Below are 23,385 nucleotides of genomic sequence, written 5' to 3'. Positions count from 1 at the left end.
GAACAAATGACATCTCACAACATCTTGTCCCTTAGCCCTCCCCAACTAGACAAACACTCATGAACATGTTTCAACCTCCTACTCAAACCTTTTAAGAGAATGATCCAAATCCATTCTAGTTCCTGATGTAGGGAAGACAAATATGCATGCCAAACAAAAGCTGTATGTGTATGATATATTAGAGCCTGACCAAAGCCTATTAGAGACTTTCCATTGATTTCAATGGGCTTTGTATCAAGCCCCTAACAAGGACCTGATGCCTCCATTCAAATAATCTAGACTTAATCACAAGGTTAAAATTCCTATTAGGTTACAATTCCAGTTCAGGTAAATCTAACCTTTTAGAACATAGCCTATCAGGGACAAGGAAATAGTATAATATTGGGATTGAGGGGTCCTGATATTTGGGTTATTCAGAAATCGATTCCAACAGCACAATATTTTATCTCAACCCTGAGATAGACTCCACCTCCCAGCTTCCATTACTTTCCCTAGGGGAGCATCTTTAGATCTTAAGACCTTTCCTTAATATTGATGTCCTTTTATGGATGTGATGCAGAAGCAAGGAGATGAAGGGGAAGCAGAGTGTCCAGTGGCCTAGTTGGTAACTTGCCTAAATGGTAGGCAATATCTACTTACGGTTTATATTTATATTAGGCAGATGGTTCTCTTGTTTCTTGTCTTTTCAGGAGGAATGGGCCGGCTCCCAAAGGATATTGAGAGGACAAGTGCTGGAGTTCAAGGAGGGAATCCCTGTGGAGGGCTTAGAGCAGGAGTGGGCAAACTACGGCCCAGGGGCCACATCTGGTCCTTCAGACATTTTAATCTGGCCCTCGAGCCCCTATATCAGCCAATATTCAGTCTATTCAATAAATATTTTATTCAGCTTGCCCATCTCTATCTTTAAGTGACATTAGAACATAAGAATGGCCATGCTGGGTCAGACCAGTGGTCCAACTAGCCCAGTGTCCTGCCTTCTTACAGTGGCCAAATGCCAGATGCTTTCAAACGAATGAACAGAACAGGGCAAGCATCAAGTGATACATCCCCTGTCATTCAGACCAAGCATCTGGTCGATAGAGACTTAGAGACATGGAGAGCATGTGGATGCATCCCTGACCATCCTGGCTAATAGCCATTGATGGACCTATCCTTCTGGAACTTATCTAATTCTTTTCTAAACCCAATTATACTTTTGGCCTTCACAACATTCACTAGCAATGAGCTCCACAGGTTGACTGTGCATTGTGTGAAGAAGAACTTCCTTATGCTAGTTTTAAACCCGATGCCTATTAATTTCATTGGGTGACCCTGGTTTCATGTGTTATGTGAAGGGATAAATAACACTTCTTTATTCACTTTCTTCAGACCATTTTATAGATCTCTACCATATCCCCCTTTAGACATCTCTTTTCCAAGCTGACCAGTCCTAGTCTTTTTAATTTCACCTCCTACAGAAGCTGTTCCTTACTTTTAATCATTTTTGTTGTCTTTCTCTGTACCTTCTCCCTTTCTAATACTTTTTTGAGATAGGGTGACCAGAACTGCTTACAGTATTCAAGGTGTGGGAGTATCAGGGATTTATATAGTGGCATCATGATATTTTCTGTCTTATTATCTATCCTTTTCCTAATGGGTCCTAACATTCTGTTAGCTTTTTTGACTGCCACTGCACATTGAGTGGGATGTTGTCAGAAAACTATCCACGATGACTCCAAATCTCTTTCTTGAGTGGTAACAGCTCATTTAGAACCCATCATTTGATATGTACAGTTGGGATTATGTTTTACACTGTGCATTTTGCATTTATCAACATTGAATTTCATCTGCCATCTAGTTGCCCAGTCACCCAGTTTTGTGAGATCTCTTAGTAATCTCCCCACTGTATTTTCCACTGAATGCATCCAATGAAGTGAGCTGTAGCTCACAAAAGCTTATGCTCAAATAAATTTGTTAGTCTCTAAGGTGCCACAAGTCCTCCTTTTCTTTTTGCGAATACAGACTAACACGGCTGCTACTCTGAAACCTTAGCAACTCTTAGTAATCTCAGTCATTTTTGGATTTAAGTATCTTGAGTAATTTTGCATCATCTGCCAACTTTGCCACCACATTGTTTACTCTTTTTTCCAGATCCACTCACTATAAAAGTGTTGGATCATGTTAAAGAAGTTCTGTATTAAAATCACAAATGAGTTTGATTCCCCATAGTTTAAATTCCAGGGTATTACTAATTAAGAGGTCTCTTGGTTTTTGGTACTGTTTGTCTCCCTCTGTGTGTGAAACTTGCAAGCTGCTAATTGTGTTATTACATTCTAAGACAGAGTCTGTTCTCAAAGCAATTCACAGAGAGAGAGACTCAAAGCAATACTCTAACAACAGAAACAGCACCCAGAGACTCCCCGCCCTTTTGTTGTATTAACAATTGTGATTAAAATAGAGATAGAGGATGTATGTGGATGGATGCTTGGTGTGGATAATAACCGAATGATCAGGGAGGTGCCAGCCTAAGAATCCAGTGTCCATCGGCTGAAGAAGGCGTCAAGTGGAAATAACCAGAGGACCCCCGGAGGGCAGACTGGAATCCACCCAACAGCCTCAAGAATGGGAGAACCAAAGAACAAGATAACATCTAGCAGCACGGAGCCGTCAGGAATGTGCTATCTGCTGATTGATTCAGCAACAGCATGATGAAGCAATTCCCATAGACTGGCATAGGAAGAAATTCCTATAAAAATAGACTCTAAAAAGCAAGAACTTTGGGGTCTGATTCTGCAAAGCAACTTCCAGGAGCATCAGATGAGCATCTGACAAGGCCCTGCTCCCTCCTCATGTCCAGGCCACCTGGCCAGTGGCTTGGCATGAGCAACTCTAAGGCTGGTAACTATGATAACAACCTTGCAGAATGTGTGTGTGTGTGTATAAATAAGAGATTGAATGGAATGTTATAGCTATAACTAACTGCTTACTATGATAATAACCTTGCAGAACCTGTGTGTGTGTGTGTGTGTATGAATGAATGTGTGAATAAATATGAGATTGAATGGAATGTTATAGCTGTAACTAACTGCTTACTATGATTCTTTCTGTATTCACAATAAATGTGGTATTTTGCCTTTTTCCCTTTAATAAGATCCTGCTGGTTTTTATTTTATTGGTATAACATAAGCTCTTTCCATTCTAGATCTGAATCCACTGCTTCTGGAGGCCTTCAGCTTTCCCTAATATTTGTTGGAAGAGACATCAATATCTTGTTGAAACAAGTGACTCACTGGCTGTAAAATGACAGAACCTCCTGCACTCCATTTTATGTAGACTAGAAATTGCCATGATGAACACAGCTTTGTGTCTGACACTCTACTGTACTTCGCAAAATCTTCCTACAATAAGTATTCAATAAACTAATCATGGACTTCATATGGGACAAGAATAGTGATGGACATCTGGTCCTTATGTCCTCGGGCACTAATTCAGCAGTGCATCATTATTCAAAGCAGTCAGGCATGTGCTTTAAGTTAAGTACACACTTAAACGGTTTGCTGAATAGGGATGAATTTAAGCAGGTGTTAAAATGATGCTTTCCTGATTTAGAGCCTTATGGAAGACTGGTGGCCTTTTAGAACCTGACGTATAGCTGTATTATTTTGCCTTCAACATCAAATGTTCTCAGAATCACAAATCAAAACTATTGTTCAATATGGAAGAAAAATACTGCTCTGCTTTTTTCTGCATAGTGGGATCTCATCCATCCATTAAGTGAAAACCTGTATTTAGCACACCCAGAGCTGTACTACAATATTGCTTAAGAAATTCACTCCAGTTGAAAAAATTCCCCACGCACTTTGTTGTCTGAATTGTAATGCAGTATACAATGTAATATGATGTTCTTTGTTCACTTATTAAAACTGTTCAATAAAAATCCTATTTAATAGATGTGAATTCTATTATTGCGATTCTTCCCATTAAACTTTGCTAGCTAATAAAAGCAGGTGACGTGTGAAGACAAGGGTTCTTAAAATGTGACTTGAGTCACCATTACATCAATCCTGTGTCAACCTACCTACCAGATGTGCTGCATTACCAAATATCTGACACTTTTCATTAAAAGTAGTATGTTCCACCCCCCACTCCATCCTGGTTTAAATACACAGCACTGAGAAGATGGCAAAGGTGTTAAAGGGGCTTTGAATTATTTAACCAGGATTTTATCTTTCACAGACCCTGACAGTATACAATTTATAATATAGTTATTGAACCTTATAGCTTAAAATTATAGTTATTTCCTTATGTACGTTCTTATGTTCCTCTTATGTTCTTTCATCTGCCTCTTGAGTCCTTGTTCTACAGAAATAAGATTTCATTCTTTTCCCCCATGCCTATTTTGTCCCTCCACATCCATACTCACTTCCCTCTGTCCCCCTCAAACCACCAACACTTCTGGGCTTTACAGGGAAAACAACTTCATTTTAGGGATAGCAGTCTTATGTGTTGATCTATCTATCTATCTATCCATCTATCTATCTATCTATCCAATAGAACCTCAGAGTTACAAACACCAGAGTTATGAACTGATCAATCAACCACATACCTCATTGGAACCAGAAGTACACAATCAAGCAGCGGCACAGAAAAAAATAAATAAAGTACAGTACCGTATTAAACGTAAACTTCTAAAAAAATAAAGGAGACGTTATAAAAAAGATCTGACATGGTAAGGAAACCTTCTGTGCTTGTATGATTTAAATTAAGATGCTTAAAAGCTTTTTAAGTTTTTCTTCTGCATAGTAAGAAAGCTGTATTAAGTCAATGTTCAGTTGTAAACTTTTGAAAGAACAGCCGTGACATTTTGTTCAGAATTACAAACAACCTCCATTCCCGAGGTGCTTGTAATTCGGAGGTTCTACTGTATATAAATGCAACATCGGAAAAACAAAAAGCCACACCTGAAATGGGGCAACTTCTTCTCCTGCACCATATCAGGAAAGATATCTATATGCTAGTCATTTTCCCTTTGCCTCCAGGCAGTAGAATGACTCCAACAGCTACTTTTGACTATTTTGTACCTGTAACGCTTCACAATCAAGTGCAGTTTATTCACAAACTCCTCTTTGGTATGAGTTTTCTTACTGTAGACCCCTTCTTCTTCCTAGGATTATTGACAAGGGAGGCCAACATCTTTTATATTTGATTTGGTCTCATAAGATCATAAGCCTGTTGGAACAGCCACTTGTATTTTTGTTGTATGTGTGTACAGTGCTTAACACAATGGGGCTCCAATCCCTGACCAGGTATTCTAGAGGTTGCCACAAATGCAGCTACAACTAGAGCCTGTCTGATCAGTCAAAAATATTTCATAATCTGTCTCCATGTATGATTTCATCACACAGAACTTTAAAAGCATCTTTTTTACCTGTTAGAGGCATAGCAAGCCCAAGCCATCAGCTGCAAATGGATTTCCTAACTTGCCTCCCTGAGCTTGGATATTGTATGTTTTTGTACAATAGAGAGAAGGGTAGTTGCACTGACAAAGTGAAAAAGGTTTCAGAGTAACAGCCGTGTTAGTCTGTATTCGTAAAAAGAAAAGGAGTACTTGTGGCACCTTAGAGACTAACCAGTTTATTTGAGCATGAGCTTTCGTGAGCTACAGCTCACTTCATCGGATGCATAGCTGTAGCTCACGAAAGCTCATGCTCAAATAAACTGGTTAGTCTCTAAGGTGCCACAAGTACTCCTTTTTTTTTTTTAAAGTGAAAAAGGACCTTCTATTGCCATCTTCAACAGCACAAGGCTTTGGCACCAGGTTGAAATTTTAAGTGGAGCAACAGGGGTGGTTGATAAGCCTCAAACAAAAAGATTAAATGATTCCTTTATGAAAGCAGATCAAACTTCCATCTTTATAAAGTTAAAAAGAGACCATGGCGATCTCATTTATTCATCATGTAAACACAGGTAAAACTGAACATTATTAACTCACAGTTCAATCTATCAATATTCCCCTGGCAGAGAAAGAGTTTCACAAATTTGGTTTAACAGCTAGCCTTCCAGTCTAAGAAATATTTGTTGCTGTTGCCCTTTTAGCAAACCAAAATCAATAGGCATGAAAAACAAAAGTAAGTTAAACTTCCCTTTATATTATTTATTCTTCCTTTAGCCTGCTCCAGCCCTAAGCATATTAAAACCAGAGAAACTAGGTAGGTGAGTATGGTGACATACTTGCTTGGGTCCAGATTCTGAAACCCTTACTCGTACTAAGTAGTTCCTCACCTTTTGAGAAGTGCTACATGCAGTACTGGATGCTTTTTCCTGCTCCTGGAGCCTCCTGTAGGTTGTCAGTCTCACTTGTTGAATGTTCAGTGACTCAGCCCTCTGGCCAGGTCACAGATAAAAATGAACCCCTTCTGGGGTAACAAAGAGTTCAACAAACTGTCTGCCCTCACCAGGGTCTTCAGCCTCAGTTCTGGGCCCTTTAAATTGAGCCCTTCACTTGGGCTTCTAACCGAGTCTTATCCCCCTCTCAGGCTTAGGCCACTTTGCCAGTAGCCAGTGGGGGAACCTGGATCTGCCCACTATTCCAGGTTCTAACCAGGGACCCTATGAACAGCAGCCACCTACTTAGTTGCCTCTGCTTCCCTGGGTCTCTTCCCATCTGGCCCCTTTAGCTTCACCCCTTGTCTTAGGGTCCTCTCTCTCAGTTTAAGCAAATGCAGCCACTTGAACTCCTGTGGACAGAGAGGAGCACCCTTCCTCGCTCCACTGATTCTAGTCAGGAATTCACCGGCTAAGGCCTTGCAGCTACTTTGATCTGAGCCTGTGGGGCTCTGATTGGCTGCTTCCGTGCAGCCTCCATAGGCAGACCTGGAGAACCCACCTTCGCTGTCGCTTTCCTGAGGCAGGGTGTAGGAGGACTGGAGGGCCTCGTACACCTCATCATAGGCTACTTGAGGAATAAAGTATTACTCAATATGAGTAAAGGTATCAGAATCTGGCCCTTACTGAATATCTATCGTACTCTGTTCAAATATAGCGTGTCCATAACTCTGGTGACATACCTGACTTCCACCTGTTAAAGCTCCACGCCTAATACACTATTTTCTCTTCTCCTCCTGCTGTTTTGCCCCCATTATCTTTAATCCCCTTGGCTCCTCCCTTTGTTGTTTCACCTATTCTTGTTTCCACACTGACTATCACCAGGCCTTCAATCCGTCAACACTACAAATGTAGTCAGTCAGTCACTTTCTTTGCACAGCTCACACAAAGCCATGCACTGGTTGGTCTCCCTTCTACTGTAAGGAACTGTCTCCCCACAGCATCTCCTATCATAAGAATGGCCATACTGGGTCAGACCAATGGTCCATCTAGACCAATATCCTGTCTTCTGAAAATGGCCAGTGCTGGATGCTTCAGAGGGAGTGAATAGAACAGAGTAATTTACAGAACGATTCATGCCCTGCCATCCAGTCCCAGCTTCTGGCAGTCAGAGGTTTAGGGACACCCAGACAGAGCACGAGGTTGCATCCCTGATCATGTTGGCTAATATGCACTGATGGACCTGTCCTCCATGAACTTATCTAATTCTTTTTTGAATCCAGTTATACTTTTGACCTTTACAACGTCCCCTGGCAAAAAGTTCCACAGGGTGACTGTGCACTGTGTGAAGAACAAATTCCTTTTGTTTGTTTAACCTGCAGCCTATTAATTTCATGGGGTGACCCATGGTTCATGTGTTATGAGAAGGTTAACAAAACATTTCCTTATTCACTTCCTCCACACCATTCATGATTTTATAGACCTCAGTCATTTCCCCCTTCAGTCCTCTCTTTTCTAAGCTGAGCAGTCCCAATCTTTTTAATCTCTCTTCATAGGGAAGCTGTTCCATACCCCTTATCACTTTTGTTGCCCTTTTCTGTACTTTTTTCAATTCTAATATATCTTTTTTGAGAGCGGGTGACAGAACTGCACATGGACGTACCATGGATTTATATAGAGGCATTATATTTTCTGTCTTATTATCTATCCCTTTCCTAATGGTGTCTAACATTCTGTTAGCCTTTTTGACCGCTGCTGCTGCACACTGTGCTGATGCTTTCAGAGAACTATCCACAATGACTCCAAGATCTCTTTCTTGAGAGCTAACAGCTAATTTAGACCCCATCATTTTGCATATATAGTTGGGATTATGTTTTACAATGTGCATTACTTTGTATTTATCAACATTGAATTTCATCTGTCATTTTCTTGCCCAGTTACCCAGTTTTGTGAGATCTCTTTGTAACTCTTCAGTCACCATTGAACTTAACTATCTTGAGTAATTTTGTATCATCTGCAAACTTTGCCACCTCACTGTTTATCCCTTTTTCCTGATCATTTATGAACATGATGAACAGCACAGCCTAGTACAGATCCTCCGGGGACCCTGCTATTTCCCGCTCTCCACGGTGAAAACTGATCATTTATTCCAGCCCTTTGCTTCCTATCTATTAACCAGTAACTGATCGATGAGAGGACCTTCCCTCTTATCCCATGACTGCTTACTTTGCTTAAAAGTTTTTAGCGAAGGAACTTGTCAAAGGCTTCCTGAAAGTCCAAGTACACACTATCCACTGGATCACCCTTCTTGGCATGTTTCCTGATTTCCTCAAAGAACTCTAATACATTGGTGAGACATGATTTCCCTTTACAAATGCCATGTTGACTTCCCCAACAAAATATGTTCATCTATGTGCCTGATAATTCTGTTCTTTACTATAGTTTCAATCAATTTGCCTGGCTTATTGACGTATAATTGCCAGGACTACCTCTGGAGCCTTTTTTATAAAAAAATTGACATCACATTAGCTATCCTCCAGTCATCTGATAGAAAGGAAGCTTTAAGTGACAGGTTACATAGCAGTTTAGCACAGTTAGCAGTTCTGCAATTTCATATCTGAGTTCCTTCAAAACTCTTGGGTGAATATCATCTGGTCCTAGTGATTTATTACTGTTTAATTGATCAATTTGCTCCAAAACTTTCTCTATTGACAACTCAATCTGGGACAGATCCTCACATTGTAATCTTAAAAGGATGGCTCAGGGGTGGAAATCTCCCTCACAACCTCTGCAGTGAAGACCAACACTAAGAATTCATTTAGCTTCTCTGCATGATCTTGTTTTCCTTGAGTGCTCCTTCAGCACCTCAATCTCTCTCAGTGACCCCACTGATTTTTTGGCAGGCTTCCTGCTTGAGTTGTGCTTAAAGTTTTTGCTGTTAATTTTGCTGTCTCGGGTCTCGTCTATAACAAGGAATTATTTTACTTCTAATTTGCTGTGAAAACTTAAAAATTGGAGTGACAGTGAACAGAAAATGTACCCATAGGAAAGAGAGCATCTTTTCTCTGAAAATGGATATATTTTTACACACAAATCTGGAAAAAATGTGTTACGGGGAACTAGTGCAATAGGCAAGAAGCAGCAGCATAATAAAACAAAACTGCCACACCATTTCTATGCAGTGTTGTTGTAGCCATGCTGGTCCCAAGATATTAGAGAGACAAGGTGGGGGAGGTAATATCTTTTATTGGACCAACTTCTGTTGGTAGGAGAGACACGCTTTCGAGGTTACACAGAGCTCTGGGAATTGTACTCAGAGTGTCACAGCTAAATACAAGGTGGAACATATTGTTTAGCATAAGTAGCCAACACATATTTCTAGGGATCATTTCTAGTGACTTTCAGTAACACTGTTTAATGATCCATCATACATAAGCAATAAGATTAGAAGGTGAGTCATTTATGGGCAATCAGCCTCCCTAGTCCACCTAAACGTGGAGAGGCCCCAAGGAAGCGATCATCTGAAAGACTCCTTCATCTAATCTGTTCCTAGGGAGCTCCACAGGACAGCAGATCTGGGAGGATGGGGAAACTTGCAGCCTCCTACTCTCTCTCTTATCCTGCCTTCCTTCCCACAGTCGAAATGGAGCAAGGGAAACCAGCCACTGTTGGCTCACCACTCCATCGCACTCTACTAAAAGAGGAGCCTCCATGTCCATAAGTGCTGACTCTGTGGGTGCTCCATAGCAGGAGCACCCACAGAAAAAAAAATAGAACCCACCAATCAGCTGTTCAGTAACAGGTGGGAGGAGGTGGGGAGTTCAGAGCAGGGGAGGGAAGAAGTGGGGTGAGGTGGGAAGAGGTTGAGTGAGGGTGGGCCTTTTCAGAAAGGGGCAGAGCAGGGGTGGAGCATCTACCCAGAAAGAAGAAAGTTGGTGCCTGTGACCAGGTCAATTAACTCCCTGTAAACTAGGAGTACAACACAAGCTGAAGAAAGCCCTCCCAGTAGGACAAAGAGAGGTTCACTTTGGAATGGGTGATTGTCCACCTTCTTTGCTTTCACTCCCCTCCCCTTCTCAGGATGCAGCAATCTGTGATTCTGCAAGGGAAGGATGGACAGATAGGAAAGTGAACTATGTTACTGCTTCTGCCCATTCCAGGAGAAGCCAATCATCTCAAAATACATTATTTAAACAACAGGCACTGTTTAAAGAAACCTTTACTGCCCACAACAGCTACATTCACTGTGATATATCTGCAGTATTTCCTAGTCCCTGTGTAAGAAAATACCACACATTCAGCAATTAGGTGAAGTAATGCCAAATGTTTAATACTGGTCACTGTAGTGGAGACAAAAATATTAGAAAAAATGATGGTTGCATAACAAAAGATAACTAAAAGTAACCATAAAAAAATTAAAATAATTAAAGCTAGATCTTAGAAATAATGATTATTATAGTTTGGCTGGAGAACTACTGCAAACTTTAATAATAATGTTTGTAACCACTTCAGTCGCTTTGCTCTTGCAGAAATTCAGTTTTGGTAATGCAGTAATAACATCTCACGAACAACATTAAGTTTCCACTTTATACTGAAGTAAAATGATATTAGCGTAGTACACCATGTCTACCCCTGCTGGGATTATTTTCATGCTGGAAAAAACAGTGTTATTTTTCTATTACCAAAATATGTTATCTATTTTTACTGTAGAAAATATATTTCACCCACACAAAACCTTTCATCAAAGAGGATATCAATAAAGTTTCTCTCATCATGTACTTAAAATTTGAAGCCAGCAATAACGTAGTTTACTTTTTTTGCATTAATCAATATGATTTACATAACACTAACTCACTTGTGTACTAAAATTAATAAATGAGCATTCCTATCATTCCTAACATTCCTACTCAGTCCTAACATTCCTACTCAGTTCTTAACCTCACTAGGAACTTTGCCTGAGTAATCTCTAAGTAATATGATTTATAATATATTTATATTAGAGTAGAGTCCAAAGACCTCACTCAGGATCCCATTGTGCTAGGCACTGTACAATAATAGTGGTAGACACAGGGTATGTCTATACGGTAATCATGGGGTTCAACTGCAGCTTCAAGAAGACATACTTGAGCTAGCTTTAATTTAGCTAGCTCGGTTACAAGAGAAGTAAAGCCATTGCAGTGCATAGTTCCATGCAGGCAAGATGCCTGAATAATTCCTCAGGGTTTCAGTGCTGAAGTGCGTGCAGGGCTTTGCTGTTCCAGCATCCGAGGTAGCTCGGGCATGTCTGCTCAAGCTGCAATCACACCCTATGATTTACAAGTTTACAATCTGAGAAGATGAGCAACAACTGTAAGCTCCTTGGGGCAGGAACTGTCTTCGTTCTGTGTCTGTGCAGCACAAAGGGGTCCTAGTGTATGACTGGGGCTCCTAGTGCATCCTGCAATACAAATAATAATATAAAGGGAGAGAGGGACAAAATCAAATAAGCACATTTATTATAGACACATAAACAGGTCAGATTTTGAAAAGCACACAGTGTTGGCCTGGCTCTCCTCCCAGTTTAATCAATGGGACCATTGACTTCCACGGAAGTGGAGTTAAGGCCAGTGCTTGTGAAAGTCCATCTAACGTTCTGAAAGCCCAAAACATTTATGTTTTGTAATAACAAATAAATATCAACTCCCACAACTGTCTCTGCACTATTAAAAAGTGGCTGATTGCTTGTAGGTCCTGTGGTAGAAATGCGTTTGGACAAGAGACTTGAAAAGCAGGTGGTCTGTGGCCTTACGTTTCAGTTAGAGGAAGGATTAGTGTAGAATAAAGGGCAAACATATCTATGGCGGGAGCAGAGAAGAGGATGGACGATGTGGGGAGACCAGGCTATAAGTGACACACTTCACATCACTTTTGTTGCTGAACTCTCACTGACCCATCTGAATTAGACCTTGATATTCAGAGTGAAATTAAATGCCCCCCAAAAAGTTATGTGACAACACTCCAGATTATTATTTTTCTTAAACGTTAGAGTCAATTTAATGCAGGTAAACAGTGCCAGCCCTGGAGGCTGAAATCCTCTATATGTAGTAGAGATGACAAGGAAGGCATGTGGAGCCTACAAAACTGTACAGGAGTGACAAGGGACATCAAGAGCAAGACTCACTATCCACTAAGTTCATTTTGCACCATTTATACAGTGCAAAGTGAAACTAAACTTCTGCTGGGACCAAGCAGCCAGCCATAGAACAGCTGCAACCAGCTCCCTGCAGCCACCACTATTCACTACGTCCAAGCAAGAAGTGGGACCTGAAAGAATCAAAGACTTGGTATGTAACATAGGTATTTAAGCACAAGCCTAACTTTAGCACGAGTAGTCCCTTGAACGCAATGGTACTACTTACAGGTTTTAATCTAGGCACATGCTTAAGTAGCTTGCTGAATTGGAGTCTTATTCCATGGTGCTGGATAATATTAAAGTAGTGGGTGAGCTACATGAATCTACAGCTTCTTACACCCTCCCCTTAGCTACTTTTTTGGCTATCCTTCCCTCTTCCAGACCCTTAATAGGCAAGTTACACTTACACACTTTCTCTTACATCCCTCTACCAATGGGTAATTTACATCACCTTACCATGATTTCTGAAGCTAACATAATGTTCACATTTGGCCTGATTCTCATTTATGCTGAGGACATTTTACACCACTCTGGCAATGTAACAGAGCCTAAAAAAGTGGAAGTAAATTATATTTGCACCCATTTCACATGTTCGTTAAATGACTAGAGCAGTGTAAAGTGGCCTTAGTATAAATGAGAATCAGGCCCAATGTAAGCACTATGTGGGTCAGAACTGCTGGCATGAAGGCCATTCCTTGCCTGCTGATAAACTGGAGACTGGGAAAGGATAGGAAACTGAAATATGTTCAGGATGAGCTGCTGGCAGGTATACAGGTGCAGAAAATTAGACACCAAAGATAAGAGGCAACATGTTTATTCCAGTCCAGTCTCTGGCAGCAGGTGTCACTATAAGGCAGCTGTAGGAGAACTCTGGGAGTACTGAGATACGGGGGCGAGCATAAAAACAAAGGATGAGGACAACTGAAAAATGAGGAAGGAAAAAAGTATTATGGATAGTCGGGCAACAGCATCAAGAATGGTGACATGGAAATGCTCAACAGCTGGTAACTGGGCACAGTTCTCACGTTAAGTGATATTTTGTTTGCAAACAAGATCAGCAGAGAGCAGCTTGCTAGTATACATCTGAGAAATAAATACTTAAGTATGGAAAATCTCACATTGTTTTGTTCACAAATTAGAAGCAGCTATAAATAGCATATATTATATCTGAGGGGTTTTCCATTCACATGCAGTTTTCACTCCTTTACTGGTGTCAGTTGCCTTCTGTGCGTTTAAACCATAACTACAATATTTAGTGAAAATAAAAAGCTATCTACTGCCCAAATAAAGCACCTTTCAGGTGGAATTGTTCATGGACTTGAATGGGAAGAGTTAGGACAATGTGCTTCTGAAAAAGCCATCCTAAAGCTTTTCTAGCAGTGGTTCTTTTGAACCTAAAACTGCACATTTTAAAGTTCCAATCAAAGTTTATAAAATTGTTTTAGTAAGAAACATATGATGGTGGGGTGGGATCATTGAAAAAGTCACATCTGTCTTTTCAAAGTTCTCTTTGGGCTTCTGAAATCCTGAACTCTGCAAAAAAATAAGTAAAAGCCCTGCCTTGATAAAACTGACCATCTATCCAATATAATCAAATAATTAAATGGGAAATTTATATTAACCTAGCACTGAGTCACTTAATTTAACTCACAAAGGCTCCTAAATTACAGTGCCTATAAAGGACAAGTGATCACAGAGTTAGGATTAGGTGGATTATTTCCAAAAATCTGAACAGATTCCCATTTTCCCTCCCCCCAAAGGCTCCCTCATTGTTTCTGTAATTTAGGGGTGCTACCTTGTGGCTTTGCCCTGCCCAGAATACTAAATTTTAGTACCAGTAGCCAAAATTTGTTGGTCTGGTCTTTTTTTCCTAGTGATACCTGGGATAAGCCACTCTCTACTTCAGACCACACATCATCTTGGAACTAGTCTGTTAAGCATATCATTAAAATGTGAGTGTAGCAAAATTTATTGAGACTCTTGAGAGTGCAGTTTGAAGACACTAAATAAAACTCTTGCAGTGATCATTGAAACCACCAGAGCAAAAGAACCATCCCAGCAGACTCAGCATAAACAGGGTCTAAAATGTTGTATGAAGTTATAAGTAGAACAATGGAACAGAAAAAGGGAGCCAAGTATACTTGTTATACAAGTAGAGGGCAGGACACAAGGATGAGGCCCTTTTAGTATCTGTAAAAGCTTTTCTTAATGTATTCAAATAGACTTCAACTTAAACTCAGATGTGAGGACAAAAAGGGATCTTAACTACCACATTATCTAGTCTAGGAATAAAGATGACAGAATATCCCACACAGAGCATAACAGAGTAGGGTCATGAATTTATTTAGGCATCAATTCAGCAGGGCATGTAAACACATGCTTAATTTTAAGCATGTGAATAGCCCCCCACCGAGCTCCAGGGGACCACAAGTGCCTAACTTTAAGCCTGTACTTAAAGTAGGTACCTTTTTGAATCAGGGACTTATTACCTAATCTGCTCCTATTTAAACCATTTCCCCCTTTTTTGTTCCTTTATTGGATACTAAGAGCAAGGTGAACACAGCTGAAAAACAAGTCATTGGCCTGAGGAATGGTTTTCTAACCAAACTGCAATTATGTAACTCTAAAAATGAATTTTGTCATCTAATACATAAAAGAGAATCTAATACATCTAATAAGATGAAACAGGAGAGGAGAAAACATCATCGGTGAAAATTATTTTAAAATGTTAAATAGATCAACAAGTGCACAAGGGATAGCTTCCTAAAATTTTGAATTAACATAATTGACAAAAGAAGAAACATGGACCTGGGAGACCATCAGTATTGGGGGTGCATCTAAAATATAATGGACAGGTGAATTAGCTAGTCTTAAACTTCTGAGATCCTAGCATCTCTACAAGCTTTTTAGTTCAAAAAGTGAAGGCATTTTATCTGGCAGTTAACACCATTATATTCAAACAGGCTGATGCCAGTTCACTTCTGCTTGCCCGAATATGGAAATTAAGTATTTACAAAATCCCTGTTCACTTTGATATCTAAGCACTGGGCACAGGTTAAAAATAAAGTGGGAGAATGTCCAGAAGACGGTAAGTTTAGTTCTCTACGTGTAGTCCAGACACCTGATTTGAGTGTATTCAGGTCTCCATCCTGCTATGCGTTCAGGCATGGGTTGTTATTAAGGGCTACCCTTTTGGGTTGTCTGCTCCTCCTGTTCCCTGGAGAATCTTTGAAGGGTTTCTTACAGCATGGGTTGAAGATGGCAAGAATTGATTCTTTCCCTGGTCTAATTTGAGAGGGGAGATTGACCTGCTGTCAAGAAGGCTCTGCCCTCTGCTGCTTCGAGTCTTAAACATTAGCTTTCAGTTATCATAGTCACAAGGCCCGTGTTATAAACAGACTGCCAAAAAAGTAGAAGACGACTCATTTTTAAACAGGTGCTGCAAAAGCAATCCCAAGGCTTCCACGGGGAAGTGCGAATAATTACTGGACTGGAAAAGTGCTGCATCACCAGTCCAGAGATTGCTAGAACATTGCTTCCTTGATTTACTGACGCTGATGGAAACAGGAACGCTCAAACGTAGTATGTTAGAAGCAGCTTGCAATTGGTCTTGCTTTAGTGGTTATAGGTGTGGAATAGGAGTCAGCACTGCTGTTGCTAGAGACTAATATTATACATTCTTGTTTAGTTCAAGAGATAAAGCTAACGTTTACAAAGTAGGGTCACATGCCAGAGCTTAAAAAGAGACCGACACCGATCACAATCTTGAAAGTGCTGTGCACCTGCAGCTCTTAAAGAAGCAAATGGAAGTTGCAGGTGGCCAGAATCTCTCAGTATTTGGCTATAATTCCTGCTAGGTGACCCATTAAAATAGAATCAAGAGTGCTTGTAATCTTCCCATGGATGCCAGTGTGAACTCCCCTTTCAGCTTTAATTGAAGTGAACATTTATTTAGCCACAGTCTTTTTCAAGGGCACTGATTTTATGTTGCTTCCTATGAAGTATTCTTGGAGCTCATGTTTTCCTTGGGGGAAGATATGAGAACTTACACAGCACACAGCTGTTAAACTGAGGTATTCTATGAGACACACAGACACTACAGAGCATATAAAATTGCTCATTGACATGGCTGTGACCCATGAACCACTCAGTACGAATTGGAAAGGGAGTTACATGAATATCTTTCTTCTGGTACGTACACTCCAGTTCACAAAAGAATGTCATGTGAGGTCTCAAAAAGCCAAGGTCACACTGGTCATTAATATCATTGTGAAATGTATGAACAGATTCTATGTGTAAGGAATTCTGGATATATACTAAGAATATGTTTTAAAGTCTGGTTCAAGGCATAGTTGACAAACGGGTTTCCTGTCAGACCAAAGATGTTTATTCACCTGTCTCTCCGGTTATCACAATGGAAAGTCATTTACATATGAAGGGGCTCAGGGACTGCAGTGCACATATTGTTAACAGACAAGGGAAAAAGAGGAGAGTGCTTGGATGGCTAACAGACTGATGGTGTCAAGGTCCTAACAGTAGGTTAAGCACCAGCAAGTCTCTCTCTCACTGGAGGCTGGGAAGTAACAAGGTGACTCCTGGGTACTCTGAGAACGGCCACAATGCAATAGCAACACCTCAAAAGAAGCACATATGGTTTATTGCAACAATGAACTTGCATAAATCTGTATACAAAATTATCTTCGGTAAAAAAATTTTTTAATTTTCTTTCATATCTAGGTCACATCTGCTTTCCCTCTCTGAGTTCAGCACTAAAAACTTTTGGCAGCCAATAGGTCTAGAGCACCATTCCATTTCCCCTTCTGCAATGGCTTCAGTGGAGCAAAAGCATGTACTACCTTGCAAGTAATGGTAGTCAGGTCTCTTCAGATGTGAGCCAGGATGTTTCTGCAGGGAGCAATGTTGCATGTTGTTTCTCTTGATGCTGCTGGCTGGCATAGCTTTATATCTAGTCAAATCTTTGCCTGGATGAACTATGAGCCTCTGCTCTGGAAATGGGGAAAGTATTATGGATTTTCAGCATTTTCAGATTATTGGTGTGGTGGACAGTCAGGAGACCATGGCTCTATTCCTGGCTCTGCCACTCACCAGCTATGAGACCTTGGGCAAGTCACTTCATCTTTCTATGCCTGTTTCCACTGTCATTATTTGTCTTGTCTATTTAGACAGTAAGGCATAGAGTGGCTAGCACAATAGGGCTCCAATCCAAGTTGGGAACTCCAGGCACTACTGCAGTACAAATAACATACAAAACACATGCCAAAAATACACACCTTGCAACAGTACCTACAACAGTGATCACCAACTGGTCAATCCTAGAGGATCTCCCAGTCGATCGCAATCTCCGACGGCGCAGCGGGGCTGCCACTAAGGCAGGCTTCCTGCCTGCCCCATTAGCTGGGAGAGCTGCGGGGGTGGTGCTTGCAGAGAGGGTCAGAGCGCGCAGAGCCACATGCCCCCTGGGAGCGGTGTGGAACTGGGGTAGGTAGGGAGCCTGCCTTAGCCTCGCTGCACCCGCCACCGACCGGGAGCCACTGGAGGTAAGTACTGCCTGGCAGGAGGCTGCACCCCAACCCCCATCCCTGAGCCCCCTCCTGGAGCCAGCACCCCATAACCCCTCCTGCACCCCAACTCCCAGCCCTGAGCCCCCTCCTGAAGCCAGTACCTCATATCCCCTTCTGTACTCTGACCCCCCTCCTGCACCCCAAGCCCCAACCCTGACACCCCTCCCAAAGCCAGCACCCTGTAACCCCTGCCCCAGCCGGGTGAAAGCGAGTGAGGGTGGTGGAAAGCGAGCAACGGAAAGGGGGTGGGGGGGATGGAGCGAGTGGGGTAGGGCTTTGGAGAAGGGGCAGGGCCTCAGGAAAGGGGCGCAGTAGATCCTTGTGTTGCCCTTAGATTCAAAAAGTGATCTTGGCTGTAAAAAGGTTGGAGACCACTGATCTACAACATGTAATATCCAATTAGTTCAAATAAAGCAGGGGGTCTTCAAGGTAGGGACTATCTCTTTGTTATATAATTGTACAGTACCTAGCAAAACAAGGCCCAGTGGCAAACGCCTGACCTCTACTTTGCTCCACTACACAGTGCGAAAGGGCTGGAGCTGCATAACCATGTCTGCCTGCTTACTGATAGGGCAGGTTTACGTGATCTGAGATTAAACTGTTACCTGGAGAGTTCTAGGTTGTTATGCTGGCCCCGTTAGCATTAATAGTAACACTCCGATGGACTTCAGTATGATCAGAACTTCATTCCTAATGCTTAAAGATGAGCATGTGTGTAAATGCATACTCATGAATTTGGATCTTTATGACTTCAACATCTTATATATTTTGGATATTCATGGATTAGAACCAATCAGGCTCCATACACAGGATGTCAGGCAGCTAGAATACCCTTAATTATGGGACCGTCGAGGACAGGAATGAACACAGGCTAATCTAGGGAGTAATGGTCCTACTCAGTTGAGAAAAAGAATGATTAAACAGCCAAAAGGGTAAATATGCCAGGATACTACATCTATGCTTAATGCAAAGTGGCTTAAAACGCTGAAGCCACAGAAAGGAAAAAGGCCCAGTGACGCTAATTAAGGCAGGATATAACAAACGGTGGAGCACAATCAGTCCCGAAATAAAGACCCATCAAATGCTAGTTCTGATTTATTTATTTAGTGTTTCCCTTCCTTTCTTCTTCCTCATATACTGTATACATTCCACTCTCTTTCTTATCCTTCCATAAAACTGGCATATTTGTCAATACTAGTGAAACTATTATATCTGTCTATCAAAATTATGGTTTATTCTGTTTATTTGTTTTAATGTTGCTTGAATTCTAGTTCCCTGATATATTCTTTTCTACTGAAAAAAAAACATTAAAATAAATGGCTTTAAAAATCAAATCCTGCAGCCTCTATTCAGGTAAAACTAGGATTGTGTAAAGTTTCACCTTAGACATTATATTAATCACTGATTATAAAACTTTGTTAAACAGGAAACTATTTCAATTACAAACTGGATTTTTACTCTATTTAGGTTCAAAAAGTGGATACAAAAGTGTCTGATGTGTTTAAAGGTGATTTACCATAGATTTAACAACAGGCTACTGTATATCTAAACAGGGAGACACTAGTTGGACTATCCCCTTGATAGAGAGGGGTCAGGGAAAATTTTATTTTGAAAACTAGTTCAGTGGTAAAATCGGAGACCACTTTCCAACAAATGTTCTACTTTATTTTAAAGTAATGATTTAAAGGGCTTCTTTTGGGAAGTGGGGGAATGTAATTATGATGTAGCAAAAAGATAACAGGATGTGTATAATGAAAAAAATATTGAATTAGTTCCTAAAATATTCAATATATTCAGTACATTCAGAACACTTCTGTTCCACTTCTGTTTTCCTTATTTATTTTCTTCTAACAACATTAAGAGGATTGTACCATTGGCTAGTTATGCAATTATTTTTTTATTCTTCCCTGTTTTGTGGTTGCAAAGACTTTTTTTAAGCTGTCTATATGCGTGCACACACACACACCTCCTGAAGGCAATACTGAACTTTGTTGTCAAAATGCCAGGGTTGCAAAAGTATGGCTTTTAGGCAAAATGCAGATGTTTGAGTTCTAAAACATGGATTGTGACAACATTGTTGCTTCACTGCTTGTGATGCCACATCTTGACCTGAGCTTAAATCTCCACCTTCACAATAAAATGAGAGCTATCAGGTTGTATTCCATTTTTTATGCAAACCAGCTACAGCAAGTTGCCAATACATCCCACAGTTAGCAGAAGTTGGAGCTTTTCTGTCCTTAAGTGAATCTAGATATGCAATTTATCTATCTTTTTAAATGTTCTACAACAAAACAGCAACCATCCTAAGCTCTGGGCATCCTTAACAATCTCTTAAACAAAAAAAAATCCAATACAGACTCTTAGAACAAATAGATTCCCTCATTTATTCCCCACACACAATTCAGAAATTCAGAGCAAATACACCAAAAAATTAAAACTCTCAATAAATAAATCCCCACCAGAGTCCCTCTCCCACAACCCCAAGCTTCATCCATCTTCTCAAAGGTCAGGGAGAAAAGATGGACCTTACATCATATTCTGGAAGTAAAATTCAAGTCATTATGCTGGGGGGGGGTGTGTGTGCGGGGGTAGTAAATTCTGATGGTGCCGGGTCCTAACAGAGTACACCCTGGCAGCAACCCCCTCTCTTTTACACCAAAGGCAACCCAGCTCAGGTGACCACAGTTGTGGTAGTTTTTCAGAGGAGGGGTAGGTCTCTTATGATCTGAACCACAGCTTACTAAAGTCAGTGGGAGTCTTTCTATTGAAGTCAACAGGCATTGGATCAGGCATTTAGATGGAAAGATCCCAGTCCGTTTAGCTGACATGCTGGATATCCTGTGCATGAGTTTGCATGGCTGTTGGTTTTTTTTGGAGGGGGGGGGGGTAATATAAAATCTTAAAAATGAGAACACTTACTTAAATTTAAATTCCCCATCTGCTTAACTATGGATCAGCACCCCAACAATACCTCCAGAGACCACTCTAGCAAACAGTGGCATTACTATATACAATAACAATACAATTTACAATACCACATATACATCCTGGAAATAGAAAGGAAGAGCTTAAATAAAATACAAGAACATATATACTGAACAACATATCTGACTGAATGAATTGTCCTATTAAAAAATGGTTCCGTAGAGTATGGAATGGGAAAACCCAGACCTCAGAACACCTGATGAACTTTCAATCAGGACACTGTAAGCCAGTGGTTCCCAAACTTGTTCCGCCGTTTGTGCAAGGAAAGCCCCCGGCGGGCCGGGCCGGTTTGTTTACCTGCCGTGTCCGCAGGTTCGGCTGATCGCAACTCCCAGTGGCCGCAGTTCGCTGCTCTAGGCCAATGGGAGCTTCTGGAAGTGGCGCGGGCCGAGGGACATACTGGCCGCCACTTTCAGCAGCTCCCATTGGCCTGGAGTAGCGAACCACTACTGTCTGGGGGAGGATATCAAAGGTATAAAAAATTCATTACGTTTGTGAATATCTGGAGATCAAAATTTCTCCATTGTAAAATATCACAGGTGCTTTGAAAGTGAAAAAGCATTTATTAAATTTGTATTTTTGAAGATGTCAGCTAATTCACTGGAACCAACCAGCACACATTCAGCAGCCTCTCTACCCAGCAACTAATCCATCCAGCACGTATCTCCCTCCTCCACATATGACCCAATATAAACCCAATCTGGAAACTCCCCTCAAGCGGATAGTGAGATCTGGGGGGCACAACAAGATTCTGTGGCAGGATTTTGGGGCCAAGAATGGAAAATGTTTGAGACTCACTGCACACTAAAGTGAGCACTTCTGAGATGCCACAAAACTGAAAGCAGCATTTTTACACTCTAATACTGCTTGTCGCCTTCAGGAGACATGAGATTCGTGTGCAAAACACTACTAAAGGTGAAGATAATTTACCATTGAAGATGGTTGGAACTACAGAAAACTGAAATTTTGACAAAAAAATGTAAACAATTTTTGTGGATTCTTTTTAACATTTTAAATCGAACAGTAAAGAAATTCTCATCTCAAAATTAAAAAAAGACTCCAGAGAAGGTGTTATCTTAACTAGGAAAATAATGAAACTTTTATTACTCCAGTTTTACGTTTGAAACATCCATGCCATAAAGAGACACCTGAGAATGCACAGTAGGGTCTGATTTTACAGTGAAAGGTGGGGGAACTCATTTCTAGACCTGCATTGCTCATTTAGGGCTTGACTGTGCAATGTGCTACACGCCACCTGCTTCCACTGCAGGCAGCCACAGTTAGGCTTTGATCGAGTAAACAACTTACACACATGTTTAAGTTCCATTGAAATTAGTGGGGCTACACATGTGCTTGAAATTAAGCATGTGGTTATGTCTTTGCTGACTAGGGATTAATTCATGTGCCTAAAGCTAAGCATTGCTTTGGTGACCTGGGGCTATGAATCAGTGGGCTTTGAGAGAGGTCAGCATGTAACAGGAGTGCTTACAACATGTTGCAGGTCTAACTCCCTCCACTTCATTTTATTCTTACATGTTTAGTAGCTTGTTTACACAGCATCTCACTTTCCGTAACACAGAATAGCAGACAAACTGACCTGGCATTCTTCTGCCACAGCCACAGATCCAACTAGCAAGTCAAGGCGTTAGGTCAACGTAGCCCATTTTGATAACCTTCCAGGCATGCTGCAAAGCTCATCCTTTTCTCTTGGTCTTTTGAGATAAGGCAGGCTGAGATCTGGAGACATTTAGGTTTGTTTCTTTCATCATATTTGCTAATAGAATCTTATTTATTTCTCAAGATGGGCTGAATAAACTTTTATGGTATTGTACAACTATACTGTGTATTTTAAATATCAATTTAAGTAAATAAAAATGAGGAGAAAGCAACCTGAATTTGGCCCTACAAATGTGATAACATCCCTAGATAAACTGAGGCACAATGTTTGGTGACTTCCCCAAAATTTACACAGCACGAGAGTGGCACAATCAGGAATACAACCCAGGATACCCCCACCCCTCTCCACCCCCTCCCATCCCACATATACCTTTTCCTCTCCACCTGACACACTCAAGCACAAGCTTCTTGTCGTCATGACAATAATCAAAAATAACCGTTGTTATATTCTGGCTAATTCTTAGGGGGGACGTATTAAAGTATTTTATTGAATGTGTGCTTCCCCACTTCTACCCTCTTGGAGGGAGGGAAGGAACATGCAGACACTCACGAGACATGAAGACAACCTGCACTGTGGGCCCTCCTCTGTCAAACATCTGCTTGTCTAGGGTGGTGCTCCAAATTAACCCCGCCACACTCCAAATGATACAGACTCCAGAGGCAGTG

At 41.0% G+C, this 23,385-nt stretch overlaps 1 protein-coding gene across 8 annotated transcripts in view; it reads right to left on the bottom strand.

Moving 5' to 3' along the window:
- The window catches only part of TPK1 (thiamin pyrophosphokinase 1), a 491,137-nt gene that overhangs the window by 319,637 nt on the left and 148,115 nt on the right, over positions 1-23,385 (bottom strand). The window contains exon 1 of one of the 8 annotated variants that reach the window (XM_043540515.1): positions 22,640-22,662. The exons of the other annotated variants lie outside the window; for them this stretch is intronic. Within the exon in view, the coding sequence (XP_043396450.1) occupies positions 22,640-22,646 (7 nt within the window). The 5' untranslated portion in view covers positions 22,647-22,662. Of the gene's footprint in view, positions 1-22,639; positions 22,663-23,385 lie in introns of those variants that run through there. 8 annotated transcript variants of the gene reach the window in all.

The sequence above is a fragment of the Chelonia mydas genome, chromosome 2 (assembly GCF_015237465.2).
Source record: "Chelonia mydas isolate rCheMyd1 chromosome 2, rCheMyd1.pri.v2, whole genome shotgun sequence".
In the NCBI taxonomy this organism is placed as follows: Eukaryota; Metazoa; Chordata; order Testudines; family Cheloniidae; genus Chelonia; species Chelonia mydas.
Note: the sequence above shows the minus strand (reverse complement) of the source record. Positions and strands in the feature narration are given on the sequence as shown.